Source organism: Gavia stellata, chromosome 3 (genome assembly GCF_030936135.1).
Source record: "Gavia stellata isolate bGavSte3 chromosome 3, bGavSte3.hap2, whole genome shotgun sequence".
NCBI classification, from domain to species: domain Eukaryota; kingdom Metazoa; phylum Chordata; class Aves; order Gaviiformes; family Gaviidae; genus Gavia; species Gavia stellata.
The window spans coordinates 12617305-12638309 of NC_082596.1; the positions used below are offsets into that span (position 1 = coordinate 12617305).

Sequence of the window (21005 nt, forward strand, 5' to 3'; positions counted from 1 at the left end):
AGCCCCTATTCATGCTCTTCCCCAGAGAGGCACTGTAATTATGCTTGAGATTCCTAACATCACATTATACTACCACTATCTCAGAAGCACAATCAAGTCATAAATTACAAAATCCATCAGCTGATCCAGGACTAATCAAGTATTTTCTCTTTGTTCCAGGTGATTAAAGTGAAGTTGGGAGGAAAACTGCCACCACTCTGCCTTTTACTTGCTTGCACTGGAGCTAAAAGGAGGTATTAAGCACGTGCACAGACCAAGCAAGTACCACCCCTCACACGAAATCCAAACACCGCATCCCTGCGCTAGCAGGCATTTTAAAGCTGTAATGAAAAACCCCCTTATCGCCCCATATATTTTCCAGTAAAGGGCTTGTTCAAAACAAAAGAAACCCCAAAAACCAGAAGACCAGGAACACTTAAGCTACATGATACAAATTTCTCAAACAAGCTCCAAGAAATGTGACACTTGCATGCATGAACCAGCTCCCCACCTATGAACAAGCCTCCAGACCACCAGACTGGCAGAAAAGGCAGCTACAGTTTCCTTTCTTCCCCGCCACTAGCAACTTTTCATACTCCTGCACCATGTCTCGAGCTACAATCTCATCACTACATATAACTGCTTTTCTTGTTCCTTCCGCTCTCTCAAGTTATCTGTAGCTGTTGCTGGTCCTGGAATATAGGGATAACCACATATGCACGATGCATGTCTTGTGCCCACAATGCTTATCAAAGCACACTGCTAAGGGTAAAGGATGGTATTAAATTTTGCAGTGTACAAATCGTATATATTTGATGCAACTTGTGAGTTGTCTGTGTGTGCACTGTGTTCCTCTCAGATTCCGAATCATGCCTGTGAGACGTCTTTCCCGGTGTATTGCGTCCCTCTGCTGCATAAAGATGGAGAAAATGAAAACCAGAACTCTTAGAGACCATCTGCTGCATACTCTGGCTAGCATTAGCTGTTGTTAGAGTCCATGTTTAGCCATTTCTCCTATAGACATTGCCCAGTCACTGCCAGCTTTACTCTTCTTACTCTCATTTGGCTCAAGAACCGCTTCTTTTGTGACTTCCCTGCTGCCCCACAACCTCCTTCTGTGTCCCTGAGAAAAACACTGCAGCCAGGGACTACAGAGCAGAGCTTGAAATTCTGCCCTGCAGCTTTTCTTCACCAGGGCACAGTGCTGCTGCATGCCACTGACCAGCTGGAGCAGAAGCCCAGCCAATGCTGTCAAACACTACCAACGACTAACTCATCAGTGATTTGTTAGAAGCCCACACCCTGTGCTGCCCCGTCTCCAAAACCATCATAGTTTGTTCGATACTTCAAAGTCAGTCCTTCACCTTGTCCTGAGGACAAGGCATGTAACCATTTCATGAGTCGTATCTTCAGGTTGCTCTTCCTTACACACACACACAGATTTTTCTCTCCCCCCAGGGTAATTTCCAACAAGTGATCATTATCCTGATCATGAAGACACTTAACCAGGCACTGGGTTCAAGAAGAAAAGAACAAAAGAAAAGAGCTTAAACATATGCAAATTTAAACACACTGGTACCTCCTGATAAATTGGGACCTAACAAAACTCATTAACCAGAGATACACAACCAAAAAAAAAAATCTACAAAGATCATAACTTTTTATTTAAGTTAGCTGAGGATGCGTATTTGGTTGTGGACTGTTTATCCCTGACTTTAAAAGAGATTGACTGCAAATAATATAAAAAAACCCAGAAAATGTAAAATTAATCAATATTTTCAAAATTGTCACAAATTTTGAAAACACTTGTATAAATCCTGAAAAGTTTGTATACCCTTAAAGGGGCATCATTTAGTTACCACATATAATGATATTTGAAAATATTAGTACTTTACCCTAAAGTGTAAACATAGACATACTCATGATGTGTGAAATTTCAAGAGGGTATCAAAAGTGATATGGTTAGAAAAATATACATACTTTCACTTCTGGAAAAGAACAGGTCATTTGAAATATCTGTCCAATAAAACACTAAAAAAGCCTCTCCACAGATTTTTTTCACAGTCCAACATAAAAATGTATGTTTATGTACAGCTTATGCAATCTGTCATTTTCCAAAGATATAGTCAAAGTTTCACCAGTACAGAAAAAGGTAATCTGTTACTGCTCTCTAAACTGTTGGCTACACTGATGTGTGATTGTTTAGGCAAGCCAAAATAGGAGAGCCATACAGCGATACACAAAGCAATCTTAAGAAAGGTAAGGAAAAATGAAAACACACAAGAACAAACGAAAGCATATTGATAAAGATAACACTGAGAGGAATAGTGACTGACAGTAAAAGACATGAACTCTTTAGTAGCATGCAGTAATTTCTACAGGGAAAAAAATCATACTCCAAGTATTAAAAGGACACTTTCGTGGTACTGGTCATGAATTTTAGGAAGTAACATTAAAGATTACTTTACTGTCTACTGGAAATAGCCTGGACTGAATTTGTTTCAGTGGATGTGGCTTGTTGCTGTGCTTCAGTGTGCTTCACACACACCAAGTAAACCAAAACAAACCCCCAAAGTTTTTAAAAGGAAGTGAGATAAGAAGAAAGTTTTGAAAACATGTGCTTTCAGTACCTGAGTGCAATGCAGTAGCCAACATAACTATGGTTTGATTATTACTTGTTTAAATTAATTCTGGTGTAAAGAATGATTTCAGAAGAGCAACATGGTACTTGCAACAGTGACTGAAGTTAAAGATATGGTGACCCTTCAAGATCTGAAATCCTTTACAGTGTCCTTTTAAGTGTCAGTAGACTAGTATCTTAGCTGCAACTGAAAAAGAAGAGGCAAATCCTAATGAAATAACCCAAATCAAGATGTTCTACAATATTTCACAGTAATGAAGAAACAGTCTATGGAACTACTGAACAGAAAAAAGCATGAAGGATAATAGCAGCATATGGTTTACAGTTGTCACTTTTCAGTTTATTAATATTAGTGGTGCACTCGGCAATGGATAAAGCACGGAATGAAATTCTGACAAAACTGGCAATTATCTATCACATGTCAACACTTAACTGTGGTCCTTGTAAACAGCTAACTCCTTTTTGAATTTTAATTGTAAAGAAATAAGTATTTACATACAATATATATGTAATATAACCACAAAACCAAAATGTAAGTAAAATCCTTATCAAGGAAATTGCATTTTGAAGAGAACATAATACAATATTAAATACTACATGTCCAAAGATTTTGAAGGCATCGTGATTTTCATGTTTTCTCCCTCCAGTCGTTTCCCCCTGGATTTTAATATACTAAATACTTCATTTCAGAGTAAATAAGTGGAAATATTATAGAGCAACTCCGGTAAAGAATAGCTCCACTACTGAAAAATGCTCGAGGCGTGGTGATCCATGACTCTGACTTAAAGCAAAAATAAACAGCGTATAATGCCACAGCAAAGAAGTGGCCAATCAGTACCATTGGTTTAGGAGATAACCTGTATTAAAAATAAATAGGTAAAACATGTAAATAAACAGAATCAGAAAGCACTGACAAATTTTAATTTTACAAATAGACATCTCCACCCAAGACTACACACAATCTTCTGATTTAGGCAGCTCTGGTCCTGCCGTCTCAACTGAAAATAGGAACTTGGTGGTCTTGGAGCTGCTACACACCCTGTATTTCTACAGTACAGCCAACATACACTGCTGCTTTCTCTTAATTTCCAGCAGTCTATGTCTGTCTTTACCAGCCCCCAGGGGATTATTCTTAACAGGCTCTATCAGTTTTAGCTTTCATTCTAAAAAGAGAGAAATATGAAAGCACACATTATCACATGTTCAAAGTAGTATGATTTATTGTGCATTCGCCAGTTTCAGAGGGGTCATTCAAAACACCTTGATAGTTACCAATTTCACTGTTCCTTATGCTCTTTTATGGGAGACCTCATCCTTCACTACTCTCAACTTGTCAAGCATGAAATGTCTCCATCAGCTCCTCTGCTAGTCTGGACCCCTTTTTTAGTGGCGTTTTTTACAAAGCAAAAAAAAGAGTCCGCATTTAAAGACATAGCTTCTAATAAAGCTCCAACCTTTAGTATAATCCTAAAAATATAGGCTCACATGGACCATTCTCCCTGTCCAGAGCTGACTGGGAGCAAAGCAGATCCTCACAGAGGCTCACAGTGCTCAACCCGGTTCACATTAACTATTACCAGGGCACTGAACTTACTTACACAGACAGCAATCCAACAGGACCCGAGACACATTCTCCACCAAGTCTGAAGTAATGGAAACAGGCTTTCTTTAGCTGATGCAAGGAATCTACAAAATGAATTAAAATGACTCAACAAACATATTCAACACATACTGAAAACTTTTTCAGCATACGCAACAGTGATATTAAATCCAGGACTTTAGTACTTTGGTAGCTGTTTTGTTAAATTCAGCTAGATTTTGAGCTAGTTTTATTTAAGTAAAAGATAGTCTTATAGAATACCTACATATTCTTTAATACTAACTGAATAAGTTTTCTGGTTGTTTTTTTCTTTGTTGGTGGGGTTTTTGTCTGGTTTTTTTAATACTAACTCCAGACTTGCCTTCACATTGCTGAAACTCAGTTCACATAACACTAGAGCTAAATAACTAAGCAGAGAACACAAGTTAACTCATTAAAATCCTTTGATATATTTTTAATATATATCAATATACATATGCATATATATAGATATATACACACAAACACATGGACATATGCTTATACACATACACATCCCCTCCCCAGGCATATCTGTTTACCAAATTGTAATTAGTCAGAAGTTATCTTTAAAATATATTTACCATCGGTTGCAGCAAAGAGCTCATAAAGTGCCTGGGCAAGAACGTTCACTACAAAAGAATGAGATTTTTTTCTTGACCAGTAAAATGTTCTTTTTGCCTGAAAAAGGATAAAAAAAATAATTTCTGTCAGTAAATACAGAAGAGCATTCAAAAGATTCCCAAAGAGGTGGTATGAGTCATACTCATGTGAAAATGTAGAGTGGATTTAGTGTTACACTAGATTGGTTCCAAGCTAGGTCATTAAGGAACTTTGGAAACTTGTTGAACCAGTTACCTAGGCTCCTCTTACACTAAATATAGAAAGGGGAAAAAAAAAAAAAAGTTGTTCCAGGGCGTGCTTCATCTCATCCTGTAGCAGGTGGCTGAGGTAGGTCAGAAACTTGAAGGATAACACTCACCTAGTTCTCTCTATTGACTGAGAATAAGTAGGAAATAACCGAAAGTCTGAGGTGACTAGCTGACATGTAAGTATCTGCATTTGGTCAGGTTAAGCCCTGTATTATCCTGACATCCAGGGTCCCTCTAAGTGCTTCTAAATTTTCAAATACACTTTTTGAATCATTTACGTGCAGTCTATAATTATTCTAGCTGTAACTTAGCCAAGACAATATGCCTAACCCGATTAAATACAGTAAATAAATAGATAAAAAATCTTATTATCTACTCATCAGAATTTTTGGTCTAAATCTCACTGAAAAAACAAACCCAGCATCAACACTGATGGTGCTGATTCCTGGAAGAGAACGACATCTTCTAACTTAGTACTGTGAGATTAATGCAGCAGTCAAGAGGCTAGTGGAGCACTGAGATGCGCCTTCAAAAACTTGGCACACATGCTCATTATTCTCTAAGTACCACTCACACAAGTGTAATGGTCCAAACCCACCCCATTTGAGATCAATCTACGTTACAAATACACTACTAATATGAGAATATCAGGTTATACTGGCAAAGCACGCTGACTAGGCACAGCACACCAGCCTCCTTAAGCAAAACACAACAGGTCAGTAAGCAGTTTTGAATCTGCCTTTTGGCACACAGCCATAGCACTCACACCTCACAGCTCCGCGTATTGGTGAATGCCTAATGTATGATTTATCTATCCAAATCTTTGAAAAGTGCTGTGCCTCACTAATAACTTACATGTCCCTGAGTTGCATAAAACTTGGGGACACAAAAAAGCATGTCATTAAATTGCAGCAAAAGCTGCCTAAAATAAGTCCACAATAAAGCTTCACCTTAAGAATGTCAGAGTCTTCATAAAGGTCTGGAATATCCTGGAGCAAACTTCTCCATATTTTAATATCGTTTAAAATAACGCTCATTCCTCCACCAGTTAGAGGGTGTCTTATATTATATGCGTCTCCTAAAAGAAGAACACCTAGGTAGAAGAGAAAAATTAATGGGTTACTGCATGACCATTACGTAATCTTAGAACTCAAACGCTTTTTTTAAAAATCAAACTTACTAAGAATTCATTCCCACCAGAAAATAAGACGAATAACAACTAGAAATTGAAGAAAGAAAAAAGAAAGGAAAAAAAAAAGGGTGTCTTGAAATTAAGAGGCTTTAAGATGATCAAGGTCAAAATATTTTTTTCCTATAGGTATGCACATGTGTATGTCAAAGAAAACACACAAACACACACACACACACAAACACTCTCTCACTTTCCAAGGTAAGTTCTTTCCTTTTTTAATGAAGTTTTCCTTAAAAAGGCCACACTTGTATGAGCTTGAGCAACTGAGTTATTTAAACTTAAAAATAAAGCAGGCACTGATTTGAAGTCTGGTGTCAATATAAACATTCCAGTTACATGTCGCTCAAGGTATACATTTTCAAAATAATACTTTTCAGAGAAGAATTATGAGACAGTTGTATTGAACAACAAACATACGTCTATGACAACAAAGCCTTAAGTCCCAGAAGAAGTTTATAATGCCTTTTGCCCTCTTTTTATTTCATAATACACACCTTTTTTGTTAACAGCTGAAGGCGGCAGGAAGCTGGCTGGCATAGTCCTTAAGCGATCATTGTGAACTGCTATTAAGAATGGTTCCTTTAAGTGATCTGCAATAACCAAATTTTTTAGTTACACTACTCAGATAGATTCTAAAATAATTTTCACACAAACCATTTTAACCTCTTCTTAGAGATATAATCCTTCTGAATTGCTAACCTCACAGATGTGAGCTGAACAAATTGTTATTTGCTGTGGAATCGAAGAAGGATGACTGGTTACTGAAACAGTAACTGTGCACATGGAAAAAGCCCACACAGTTCAATGGATTAAATGAAATGTGCTTTTTTTTGGCACATTTAATTGTGACAATTATGGACGGAAATCTTTCTAGACTTACCAGGTAGTTGTGGATGAATGTTCTCAATCATGTATTCTTTTAAATTTTTTGGCATTTCCCCTCGAATATCAACAAGGACCCGAGTCTCAGTTGAAGAAATCTGATAAATTAGCACTGGACTAGTTTTAGCTAAAACAAGTTCAGCATAATTAGCTTTAAACTGTGATGCACCCTTAAAAAGAAAAGGGGGAGAAAGATTGAGGCTCATTAATGAAAGGATATTAAACAGATATACAAAATCATTTTCTGAAATACTTTGAAATAAAAACCCATAGCATATTAAGTTTGTGTTATTTTTCTCTTTAAATGAACAAGAGAAGTGTTTTCAGAAAGAAAGGTCTGAACTGCAGTGTAGTTACAATTCTTTTGGCAATACATTTTAATATTTACTAGAATGTATGTTAAGTTATACATTTCATTTAAACACCTCACTAATATTTAATACATGCCATTGAAAACCTGTAATGTAATCAATGTAGTAGTTTTCCATAAGATAAAGAAGGTGGTGGGAGGGAAAGAAATATACTAGTCTGCATACTACCTGGAGATACCAGCTGAGGAAGAATCATAGGGTCCTATCTAACCAGGTCTTAAACAAGTTTCCAAAAGTAAAGAAACAGGAAGCACTTGGGCAGTGGTAACCACAAGGGTAGGGACCCAAGAATTGCTAAAGTTCCTCCAAGTCAGTGTTCCCAATCCAGTGAAAGTTCTGTGGTTTTGGTTCCTTCTCCCTTAATTATTTTTGTTGTTAATCCAATGGTTATTGCAGCAGCCATGAAGGGCATGACCCAGCCAGGATTCCTACCCGAGTTCTTCAACCACCCAGCTACCAACCTAGGCTCCCATTTTCTCACTTAAAAAGTTTATAGGTCCTGAAGGTATCTATGTACCTGGTTACAAAGTACCCCACCTTCAGGCAAGAGCACACCTTAGGTATTCCTCTGGAGTATAAAACATAGGTGGTTTGACCCACAGCTGCTAGGATGATCTAAAACTCAAGATTTCAGCTCCCTGAACAAGTGCCATAAGTATTGTGAAAAAATGAGCGTCACCATCTTAACTACCAATATCTTAACATAAACCAGTCAAAGCACCTATATCCAGGGAAATAATTTTACAAATTGGGTTCCAGCTTTACAATGGTGCCTACCTCTAATCCAGATACAGCACTAATAGCACACATAGCACTACATTATATGAGATGCCGAAACTTTTTTCCTTAAAAAAAAAAAAATAGTATTTTTTATGAACTAGTCTAGTGAGTCCAGTGCTCGGTTTAAACGAGCTGTGTCAAATCCTAATCCATTTTTTTTTAACCCTCCCTTGTTCAACTGTATACTCAACACTGTACTCTACTCTTAAAACCAGAAATCTAATTTTTAACAACAATATCCACTTTAAAAAACAAAACAAAACCCTAAACCAGCTCACAGTTACTTAAAAGTGGTTTAAGAGCTGAAAATTTGATCTGTAACTGTATCAAATATGTCAAGTCTGACATAGCAAGTTCAGCTATCCTAGCGCTGGGATGGAGTATGCATCAATAATTTAGGAGTTAAAAACATAGACCAAAATTTCCCAGCACTCCTCAAAGGGACACATAAATGGATAGAACAGCTGGATAAATATCTAAAAGCATAGTTCTAATTGATTCTGTTGGAAAAGATAATGAACACCACCATATTCAGTGAAATTCAGACCCACATTAAGAAGCAGTACCGTACTGGCTTATATAGTATTATACATAAAAGTTACCTTCAAAATGCAGCCAACAAAATGGGATGAAATGGTAACTTTGTTGGAGACCAAGTTTTTTCTGAACTTGGAGAAAAGTCCATCAGCTACAACAGTAAGTGGTGCATGTAGTTCCTTGCAGCATACAGAAAAAATAAAAAAAAAATTACATTTTCAATTTTGCTTAAGAACAGTGGGAAACAACTCCCAAGCTCTCATTTTCAATTGCAAATTAGATGGTCTACAAAACAATAAACATATTATAAAGATGTTCTGTGATCGCCTTACATATGTGTTAAGAAATACAGTAGTTTTTTCCTTCCTCATATTCATATTCAACTCTGTTTCCTCTAAAAGTTGATCTAACAATATAGTCCAGCTTTCTTAGACATGCCATGAGATAACATAGTTATGGGCACTGTGTGGGAACTTGGATAAAAAAAAAAAAAAGACAAGAAAGTAGAGTAATTGCTTCCTTCAGGCTATAATGCTCTTCAGGAGAAAAAAAGAAAACAAAGAAGAAATTTTAAAGAACGATGCATAAGCAACTAAACAAAAATAAACCGAAGTGTAACAAACTGAAATGCAGGAAGCATACCAAGATCTTCTCTAAAAGACCAAGCAGTGAACTCTGAGCAGTTCCTAGTATACTTAGGAACCATAAGAACAAATAGTGTATATAGACAAAATACAAAATAAAATCGGAGTGAACTGAGGTGGAGTCACCATCCCTGCAGGTGTTCAAGGAACGTGTGGATGAGGCATTGTGGGACATGGTTTAGTGGGCATGGTGGTGTTGGTTGATGGTTGGACTTGATGATCTTACAGGTCTTTTCCAACCTTAGCGATTCTGTGATTCTGTGATTAGGTTCAGCCTGAACGTATGCACAAATTCCTAATGTTTAGCACACACATTGTTCTCTAACATAAGCAAATTATTCTGATTATTAAAATATATTTTTAAGCATTTTACTGTTATGGTAATAATAATAATAATAACAACAACAAGAACATTATTATACTAGAAAGCATTTAGTGGTAGATGTTTCCTTCTACCTACAGCTTTCTCAATGTCAGTATATTCAGTGATTTAACTGCGAACAACTATAGGTTTATACTGAGCATTAGTCCTTGGCCTTCAATAATCTCACACATTTGGCACGAGCTGAAAAAACTTCTCATTTTAAGCTTTCAAGATTTAAGTAACAAGGCCAAAAAGCACGCTGTGTTTCATTAGTACTCCTGGAAAATATTTTACTATTGGATGGGAGGATCTGGTGAGCCAGTATGTGAATGGTAAACCCCTGCCTGGAATGGGTTCTTCTATGAGCACTTCTCTCCTGCATAGGAATGGGATTCAGTCACTTGTGACACACGATCCTTACATTGAAGAGAAGTCAGACAAAATCAGATGAGCGTAGACCTGAGTAAAATAATATACATTTCTGGTCTCCGAGCTTATAGAAGTGAGCTCAGAAACAGTTCAAGAGACAGTACAGCTAATGAAACCTCTTTTCTATGGATTCCTGTCTCAGATGATTGCAAGCTCTAATTATTTGTGCAATTAGAGCAAGGTCACCTCCCCATATGGGTTCCCTGGTGTCTAATTCATGCTACAGTTTTTCCAGTCAACATTCTAAGTCCTTTCCTCTACTCAGTTGCCTGGTTTTGATTAATTTTATAGCTTTTCTTTTAGTATACTGGCTAATTTCAACCTCATTGAAGAAAATAAAAATCCCAAAGGTAATGTGGTGGACAATTGGGATGGAGAGAACAGAAAAACATAGACACGCAACATAGATCAGCCTCCTTTCCTTATGAAAGCAGGCTAAGGAATGCAAACAGGCTTTGTTTTTGTTTGCTGGTTTGGGTTTTTTCCCCCTAAGTAAGTAGTTTCCCAGCTGTAAAAAGTCACAGGTAGGGAAACACAGAAGAAATGTTTAGCAGAAACTTCTTACGCTAGATTTCTACGATCAAAGGAGATCTAGGCCAACAAATAATACAGCTCTTTCTTGCCACCAAATTTCAGCATTCAAAGCAAAATATGAATTTGCTTATCCCCATTACACAGACAGGAAACTCAAAGCCTTAAGAATAAAATCCATGCTGTCAGGAAAAACGTAGACTAAAACACTGTTTACCTTACTGCTGGTCAAGTAAGTCATAGTTAACATTACAACAACAACAACAACATATCCATAAAAGTATGAAGCTTAAAAACAACTCTCAAAGCAAAATACGCACTAATGCCCTCCCCCACCAACAAAACTAAAAACGCCCCCTTCTATATTGCTTGATGATTAAGCCAATTGGATTTGGGGGAAAAACCCCAAACATCCCTTCTCCCCCAAAGCCTGTCCCCCTCCAAACATCCTATCTTTCCAGTACCCAGGTGTGATTCAATGGCTTATTCTACTAGAGTGGATTTCCTAATGTTGTTTTATTCATTTTATATGACATTAAAGATAGACCAAGGAACAGGACTTGAACTTCCACTTCCTCCAGCTACCTCAAGAGTGGCCAAGGATGCTGTTTCCACTCAGCTCTCTCACAGCTTCCTATTTACAGCACTCTGCCGTCAAGTGGGCTGAAATGCCTTTTGCCTGAGAAGGGTCTAAAACCAGCTCTCCTGCATCTTGGGCAAGTACTTTTAAAAGTCTCTTTTACATGTGGTTTTATACCACCATTTCCATTTCTAAATGACCTAAAGCTGAGGTATTTTCTTAGTAATGCTCAGAGCAGGATCGTCCAACTACTCAGGAACTTTCTCAGTCTTGTATGGAGGGCAGCAGAGAGTAGGCAGGAGATTCCCATCATCCCCATCAGAGCACATCTGAACACATGGGCTACATAACTTTAGGCAACAAAGGAATTTTAAAGTCAAAGGAAGAGATTACAAATTTGGCTTTTCTAGAGAATAGGCGGTATATCTAGAACTTCAGCACACACGTTCTACCTAGACTGGTCTTTTCTAAACTTTTCATTTCAAGTTCACAGTTTCATAGTATTTAGCCAGCAGTTTAGCATTAGTTGAGGCAAAGAACATTACTCAAATTAGTGAAGCAATTAAAATAGGCCAGAACTCTCTTTCTGTGATCCAAGAAATGACTCGACAGAGCCATCTCTATGAATAGGCACCTATCTTATTTTCAGACACCTCAGTCAATGGTGGAAGCGTATGTGGAAATGTAGACCATTACACAAAGGTAAAGCACAAATCTTAATATATTGTTTTTTCCACCAGCAAGTCTCAAAAGATTTTAAACTCCAGACATATGAATATTGAAATAGATAATGAACTGAATTCTCTGGAGACACTAAAAGCAGAAGCTGCACAACAAGTTATAACAAGAATTCACATATGCCAGGACTGTATCCACCAGAAAGTAATCTCCCTTTATTAAAGGTTTTGCTTTCTTGACAACTGCATTATTTCTGCACCAGTAGTTTTTTAAAATGATACATATATATGTATATATTTATATACATGTATAAAACACCCACTATTCTCTCAATAGCTTAACAAAGATCGTAATAGAAAACTGTCTCACCTTAGTATCTCCAGTTTCTTTGTCCTTGTACTGAACACCCACGACACAGTCGTCTTCCTCAAGCAACTGTAACACAGTTCCCTCAATGAATTTTGCACTGAAATAAAAGAGGGGTTAGAACAGAATGGAAGAGGATTAATGATGCCAACATTTCAAGGCACTAGGCACAGAAGGAAAACCAGATTTTCACTAATCTTGTCTCTGCTGACCCAAACACTTTAAATTTTACAAAGATGATGTGTTCTTTACCACTTTCAGAAGCCACATTAAATATCAAAACGTGCTTGTCATTAATTTCAGTTCAACACGACCATTTGATTTGATACTTGAGGATATTCTAAATGTGTAGCACTTATCTTAAACACCCTACCACTTTGCAGAATCCCCAGCTGTGCTTCAGGTGCTCCATCGCCATGTGAGAGATGCAGAGAGGAGTTTGACACCTAATAATGGTCAGAAATCAGGCAGCTGACTTGAGTCATCTCTGCTGAACAGTGGGAAATGCTGACAATGTGGGTGAGACCTAACTCTAAGCAGATCTCAGGAGCAAGATCCAAAGTAGCGCTTCAACACTTAACATGTACACTAGGTAAAAGTGAGGTACCCAATTCTCAGAGTAGTCCAAAATATTCTAACCTGTTTAGGACAGAGACATCTAGCTTTTCAGTTCAGAAATTCAGGATACTACCTGAGGAGCGGAAGAAGAGAGGAAAGTGCTGATCTCTTCTCCCTGGTATCCAGTGATAGGGCACATGGGAATGGTTCAAAGCTGTGCCAGAGGAAGTTTAGACTGGACATTAAGAAGCATTTCTTTACTGAGAGGGTGGTCAAACACTGGAACAGGCTTCCTAGAGACGTGGTCAATGCCCCAAGCCTGTCAGTGTTTAAGAAGCATTTGGACAAGGCCCATAACAACTTGCTTTAACTTTTGGTCAGCCCTGAAGTGGTCAGGCAGTTAGACTAGATGACCATTGTAGGTCCCTTCCAAATGAAATAGTCTATTCTATACACTTTTTTTTTTTTGGCTATGTATGCTTTTAAAGTTCTGCTAATGCTTATGTTTGGAGTTTGAACTGAGCATCCCTTACTTCTACCTCCCAACCAGAGCTATTCGGCGTTCACAATTTAAATCCCCATAAACTCATATCCGTTCTTGGATCTGAGCTTTTAGACCTGATCCCAGCAGTTCAGACTTAGCAGCTCAAAATGGACACTCTTTTTGCCTCACAAATATTTTCATATCCAGATGGAATTCCACAACTTAGAGAAATGAGGTAAAGGTCCACGTGAGAATAAACCATCTTGATATTTTAGGCTCTCAGAGGGAACACGAGCAATTGAATTCATGTCTTTTCTACACGTCAGCCAGCACAGAAATTTCAGAGCAGATCGTGACTGGCTTAATCTGCCAGGCAACAGGCAGGCTGGCTGTATCAAAATATGAATTGTTATGTGTAAGCACACCAACAGAAACTTCAACAGCAAGGGAGTTCAGCAACCTGTCAGGTTAACAGGAGGTGAATCAGAGCTCTGTGGATCCTATCAGCTTTTAAATTTCTTCTATAGGTAGATAACTGAAATGACAACTAAGTGCTCACTTCCTTTTCTGGTTCTCACTCACTATAAAAATAATTAACTAATGATGCGTTAACTCTTTCCTCTGCAAAATTAATTTTACTCATCTGAAATAAGTTAATATTGCCTAGTACTTATAAAGAGGATAAATTAATCAGTAATAATTATCCCCTATATTTTCACAAGTTACGAGATGGAAAAACAAAGCCTCATGGCACTATTAAGAGTTCTTGGTCTCTCCCACAGCTTAATTTAACATGCAGTTTTCTGTGCTACAATTAAAATGGAAAGCAAACATACACAAAATAAACATTAAAGACAGTGTGGAAAAAGGGGAAAGACTTGAATCCAAGTCACAAAGATAGCTTTTGCAAGTTTCTCCTTCAAAGACTGTGTACAGCTACTGGAGTTTTCCCCAAAATGAACAAGCAGGTGCGCAAATTTCACTGAACTTGAAGCCTCAACAAGAAAGCTTTAGCTTTTATAGCTAGTAAATGCTGCGGTTGTCATTAAATTTTAACTGTACTACAGATCTGCTATCTTTTAGTGGTAATTTTAATAATTCATATGATATGATAGGAGAAAGCAATTTTCCAGTCCATAATAAAGACATGTAAGGCAAAAAGATAATAAAGCCATGTGTGTTTCCTTTGTAATAATTATTTAGGGAGGGGAAAAAAAAGACAAAACAAAACAACACTCCACAGAAAACAGCACCTAGATTCTGTTCTGTTTCAATAAAAGTTTCCTTCTCATCTCTTGTATAAAAGAAAGCAATCAGTTAAAGAAGAAATGCCAAACACTAATTTTTATTTCATTAGGGAGAGAAGGTGTCTTCAATATTCTGAAAAACAGAAGTTAATAACTAGAAAGAGCTACTTCCATTTAGTGCTCCTTTCTAGTTATTTTGCTTGACTTCTTGTTATCAGAAAAAGACAGAACAACATGCAAAAGTAAAAGAAGCTTGATTTCTGGCATCGCAGATACCATCAGTGGAAAAAATAAACATCCCTGCTCATTGCAGGAGGGTTGGACTAGATGACCTTTAAAGGTCCCTTCCAACCCAAGCCATTCTATGAGTCTAAGAAATTATACCACATTTGCCACTCATTTCTTGACCAAAGAAGTTCTACGCATTGCTCACTGAGAAGAGGTCACTTCTGGTAAAATGCCAAACCCTAGAATCAGTAGAAGAGAATCAACTCTTTACCCTTGAACTGTTCTCTCACACAGATGGGCCAGTACCTTGCCTAATATTTAAAGCCTATATTCCCGTAGTTTAAAGATTAACTTGTCTCAAAGGCTAACATATGATGTACACGCAACTCATGAACATGTCTACAGAAATCAGTAACTATAGCTGTTACTTTCAGTCTTGTTTATTGCAGCCTTCTGTGTTGGGACAGAGTGAAATGGTTAAGGAATCTCACAGATGCTGGGAACAGCACTTCTGAATCTCTGGATCCCAACTGTGATGTTCACAAGGTGACTCACTTGGGCTCTGCCATAGCTGCCCTTCGGAGACCCATGATGAACTGTCCATGATGAAAAGATCTTCCACTCGCCACACAGCCATCCTCAGATGTTGGGTAAGGAATTTCAACCTCTGTCTTGCTCTCTATGTCATGAATTATGTAACCATTTACTATTTGTGAATCAATACCTTCTACTGTATCTGCAAAATAAAAGACAATAGATGAGTTTAAAAAAAAGTCTTTAAGAAAGCTTGATTATGTATTAAAAGTATTTCTTCACACAGAGTCCAATTTTCTTAATCAAAACACATGCTGAAGGACGAATATTTTCAAATGGCAGACCGGAACATGAAAGCAATTTTAATTCAAATATTTAAGTGTAGATAATGTATTTCTTCATTTTACCTATAGGCATGCTTTTTCTAAAAACATAATTGAGTGTTGTAACTGTTGCGTTATAGATATATTTACATTTTGAAATGCACTCACCTTCAAGACCCAAGTCTTTAAGTGCATTAAAACCTCCAGGTTGTAACAATTCTCCAACTATCCTGTCAGGTTCTTTCAGATCCCTCTCTATCACAGTCACCTTTCTTCCATCCCTCGAAAGCACCGTGGCCAAGGAAGAACCAAGGACGCCTGATCCCACAATGATAATTTCCGGATCGTATTGGGGAGATAATGGTGTATTTGGAGGAGTCTCCGTCAGATATACATCTGAGAAGTTTACCTCTCTTTTACCCTTTAGAAAAGAAAGCCAACAAAGTTACATGTGCCAATGTATCTGTACCATAACATTGTCAGAGGCCTGACTTTGGACTAGTTCTACTTTGACCCAGGGGACTGAGAACACATCGGTAGTTGGAAAGCATCTTCCAGTTTAGCTTTGTCCAAAATGAAATCAGTGGTACTCTACAATGCAACAAAAACATGACAAGCAGAGAAAAGAAAAAAAACAACACCCCCCTGCAAAACAAAAATCAAGATACTTGCTTAAAACTGCCCCGGTGATCAAAGACAAACCACTAACACGGTGTCAGAGAGACTGAAAGTCAAGTTCCTGTAACAGGTAGTAAGCCAAGGCTGTCCCATATTCTTGGTCTATAAAGTAACACACCAATGCCTTCATAGCAATGAGCCACTACTACATGGAGGCCTTAGCATTTTGCAATGAAAAAGGTTATCAGATTCACTGGAAAATGTATTTCTCTTGAATTTTACTGTAACTGAACCTACCTACCAAAAAAACAGGTTATGATAATACTCAGCATGGAAAAATATCAGCAGAAGCAGCTATCTGGGAAATGTTATAAAGACGTGGTCCTGAAATGAAAACTCATCAGAGAGTCAAAAGTATAGGCAAAATTACCATTCTCCTACATTTAAAACTGTTAAGAATTGACATACATCAGATTACGTATTAGTTAACATATAAACTGGTACCTGAAGACCAGCTATGTCACATTACCTTCCCAACAGCATCTAATCACATACACTTCAAAGCGAAAAAAAGTTGTAAGGGCAATTCCAGTGCAAACCTGCAAGTCATTTCTCCAGCTGGTAGAATAGAGTCCAATTCACTCTTTCACAAATGCCTCAGCACTACAGTGCTAACAGTGGTAAAAATGCGATTGCATCAGTGAAAAAAATGCCCAGAACAACACTGACACCAGGATTTCTAGTGGCATAGTATCGTGTTTATATCTACAACACAGCAAGGGTGTGCAAAACTAACTATCTGAATTCAGATAATACAAGAAATTGGGGTAAAGGCAGGTTTTACCAGAAAAACAAAATAAAAATCCAGAACCTTTTACTTGCAGCCAAAATTAGTTTCAAGTTCTTTTGTGCAAGGGGTCAGCGCGCAGCTGAAAATACCCAGAAGCACACAGGAAAGTAGCCAACGAGTGCCGACCCACAGATGTACTGAATATGCATGTCCAGCCAGTAGTCTTAGATGGCAGGACTCCAGCTAAGCTCCAGCCACGAACTACAGCTCTCTCCACTGTCTCACAGCAACTCTCATGCTGGGCTCAGTGGAATAGACTATCTGAGCTCAGGTCCTGTAGCTATTGTACAAGCAATAATTTAGCAATAATTTTCAAATAACTGTATCTGCAGTTGTCCAGACAAATGTGTTTTATACAGAAATATTATGAAGCTGATCACAGAATAGCTGAGGTTGGAAGGGACCGCTGGAGGTCATCTGGTCCAAAGCACCCCTGCTCAAGCAGGGTCAGTTAGAGCAGATTGCACAGAACCACAACCAGTTGGATTTTGAGTATCTCCAAGGATGCAGACTCCACCACCTCTCTGGGCAATCTGTTCCAGTGCTTGGTCACCCTCACAGTGAAAAACTGCCTCCTGATGTTCAGCAGGAACCTCCTGTGTTTCAGTCTGTGCCCACAGCCTCTTGTCCCGTCACTGGGCATCCCCAAAAAGAGCCTGGAACTGTCCTCTTTGCACCCCCCTTTCACATATTGACATACATTGATGAGATCCCCCCTGAGCCTGCTCTTCTCCAGGCTGAGCAGTACCAGCTCTTTCAGCCTCTCCTCATAGTTGCTCTCCTCATAGAGTTGCTCCAGTCCTTCATGTCTACAACAGACTGGCAATTGTAGATATTTTTCTGCTAGTATAATAATCCTTTACTACAAATCTTTCTTCAAACACTTACATTTGTCTCTACAAAACCCCTGCTCTATCACTTCACTGTTTCTTTTGTCATCCGAAGCTAACACAAAACATGCCAAATCAGACATCCAGCATCTAAAGACAAACCCTCTCCAACCCTTTCTTAGCACCTTTCCCTCACCAGGGCAGGGGATCAGTGGCCAGAGGGAACAGCAGGAGGACATTGTACCCCACATGCCACATCTGAACTGAACCTACCTTTCTGGATTTGGGTTGTTCAACTTGTTGAGATCCTGGGGTGGGTTTTGCCCAGAAGAAGCCAACAAGAGGTAAAGCTGAGAGCACATCAGAGAGCATCCCCAGGTGGGTCTTCTGCTGCTGCTGCTTGGGCCCCCTGAAGTGGTACCTGTACGACAGCAGCAAGCCAAGGGAGAAAAACACTAACACGGAGAGCAGCACCTCCTTATTAGCGTAAGTCAGGAGGTCTCCACACTTTTTATACACGTAGATGAAGGAGGCGATACCCAGAAAGGTCCACATTGTGAGGAAAGACTGGTCACTGTTCCTGGTTGCTTCCCCCAAAGTTTTCACGCTGACTGATGCTCCCCAAAACGGGTTTTTACACAAGGCATGAAAAATGTATGTATAGAAACGCAAAGACTTCTTTCGCAATGGAAGGGAGGAAGATCTCAATGAAAAAACAAGGAGCTGCACAAAACCCTGTAGAGGAGAAGCCCCAGAGGAAGGTTCCAAAAACGCCAAAAAAATCAATATAAAACGTCTTCTTAAAAATCACCGAGCTCCGCACAGCACCGTAAGGAAATCCACGACGACGCCCGCCACACGCGATGCTCGCGGAGCTGGAGCTCGTCCGCGCCGCGGCCCGGGGGCGTCCTTCCCCACCGCCTCCCGGGGCCACCCCTCCGCGTGCCCCGGGACGGATCCGCAGCCGTTGGCGGCGATGCGGCCGGAGCCTCCACGCCCGGTGGGTGAGGCGACGGCGCTGCGAGGGGACCGCCCCGGCCGCCCGTGACGCACCCACGCGGGCAGCTCGGGCGGAGGAAGGCTCACGCCCCGGGGGGGCGCGGCTGATGCTCTACCTGCTCGCGTCAGGGACCCCGCAGCCGCCTCACGGAGGGAGGATGCGGCGCTGCCGCCTCCTCCTCCTCCTCCCCCCCCCGCCCCGGCCCAGCTTCCCGCCCAGCCGCCAGGCAAACCCCCGCCGGGTACCCCGGACCCCGGCGGCGCCTCACAGCGAGGACCCCTCGAGCGCAGGGGCGGGGCGGGGCGGGAGGGAGCGGTGCGGCCGCCGGGGGGAGAGGCTATGCTAATGAGTAACTGCCTTCGCCTCCTTCGAGACACCGCGCGTCCCGTGCCTCAGCGGCACCTGGCCAATCGGCGGTGCTATGCCGAGATGGCGCTATGGCCAGGCGCCCAATCCGAGCGGGAGGAAGGCGGGGCTTGCGTCCGCCGGGCTGCTAGGGCGATGTGACGACGGGGAGAGCGGGGCGGGAGCGCTGAGGTTGCCATGGTCACGGGATGAGGCGTTGCCTCTTGCCGCGGCGGGCCGGCGGCGGAGCGGTCGCTCCCGCTCACCCCCTTCCCGCGCCGTTGCCTCACGGGTGCCGCGCATGCGTCCTGCGGGGGGCGTGAGGCCCTGCGGGGCCGGCGGGGAGGCTGAGGGCAGCAGGCGGGAGCTGGCGGGCAGCCTGGGCGGCCGCGGTGGCTGGCGGTGGCATCCAGGCGGCGGCACCGCGGCCTCGCGTGCTCGGTTCGGTGCCTGCCGGGCTGCGGGGACAGAAGGCTGAGGGCGAACAGCGCAAAGAACGAGGGGGCGACAGCGTTGGTCCCCGCGCTGGTCAGTCCTGAGGGACGGCACCGTCCTGCAGCCTGAGGAGATCTAAAAACATTTTCCAAAGGAAAGGCGTAAAGGTGCGGCTGCAGGACAGCCAGAGGGCAGGGGTAGGCTGGCAGCCGCTCAGCCACAGACTGGGCCCAGAAATGCAAAACCATGGGAGAAACGGGGGGGAATGATAAGAAAGAGCCTGCTGTGCCCCAGCCTTACCGATGGGAAGGAGAATTTGGAGATTTGCTCCTGGGATGATTTGTATGGCTGGACAAAACCAACGAAACACAAATAATCCTTTTTTAGCATTGAGGCACACACCTGTAGTCCTCCCTTTTCTCAGAGGGAGAGACCTTTCTTGGGCTATGTACTTGTCACAGCCCAACAATATTGAATGTGTCTCTCTCTCTCGCAGTATAATAATACTTAGAAGTGATGATGGTATGTAACACATCAGGACCCCACTCCAGGCAGAATTGGTAAAAGAATGAGCAAAACCATTCGCATGCAAATGGAGTGGCATGCTCCAGCTTGAGAAAGGAGAGGGATCCCTGCTGTGGCAAAATGGAGTGGATTTTGAAGAGGGGAAAACCTAGTAGTTTCTCATGCAGTAAAAAGGAGTTTGAAGACAAACAGGTAGCCTTGAATGAATACAGGCAAAAACAGGAGCTGGGAAGAGATGGGGGTTTGGTTCATTCATCAAATCAGTTTAGGCTGAAAGTAAAGAGCTGTGAGCTAAAGGGGTCAAGCACAGTTTTTTTTCTATGTGGTAAAGACAGTCTCATCCAATGATGATGGTTATTCCCTCAACGATGAAAGGAACTCTGGTGCAGCAGAGGCTTTCATAATCATAGGTATCTACCTGTAAAAACATGTTCACAGCATGAGCTGCTTTTCCCCAGTTTGAACTAGGGTTATTACAGGTGTCAGCAAGTTTTATATTTAAACCACTTGAGACTGAACCTCTTAAATACATCTGCACTTGATTCCCTATGTTCAATTTAGTAA

General features: G+C 40.6%; 1 protein-coding gene across 1 annotated transcript; it reads right to left on the bottom strand.

The window, feature by feature from the left end:
• Window positions 1–3284: 3284 nt before the first annotated feature.
• Window positions 3285–18691, bottom strand: SQLE (squalene epoxidase). The gene is made up of 11 exons (XM_009818033.2): window positions 18410–18691; window positions 16007–16259; window positions 15537–15717; window positions 12468–12564; window positions 8938–9051; window positions 7183–7354; window positions 6797–6892; window positions 6061–6203; window positions 4823–4919; window positions 4219–4306; window positions 3285–3477 (listed from the first exon to the last, which is right to left on the bottom strand). The coding sequence occupies exons 1-11, from the start codon at window positions 18689–18691 to the stop codon at window positions 3285–3287; spliced, it is 1716 nt and encodes a 571-aa protein (XP_009816335.2).
• Between the last annotated feature and the right edge of the window lie 2314 nt (window positions 18692–21005).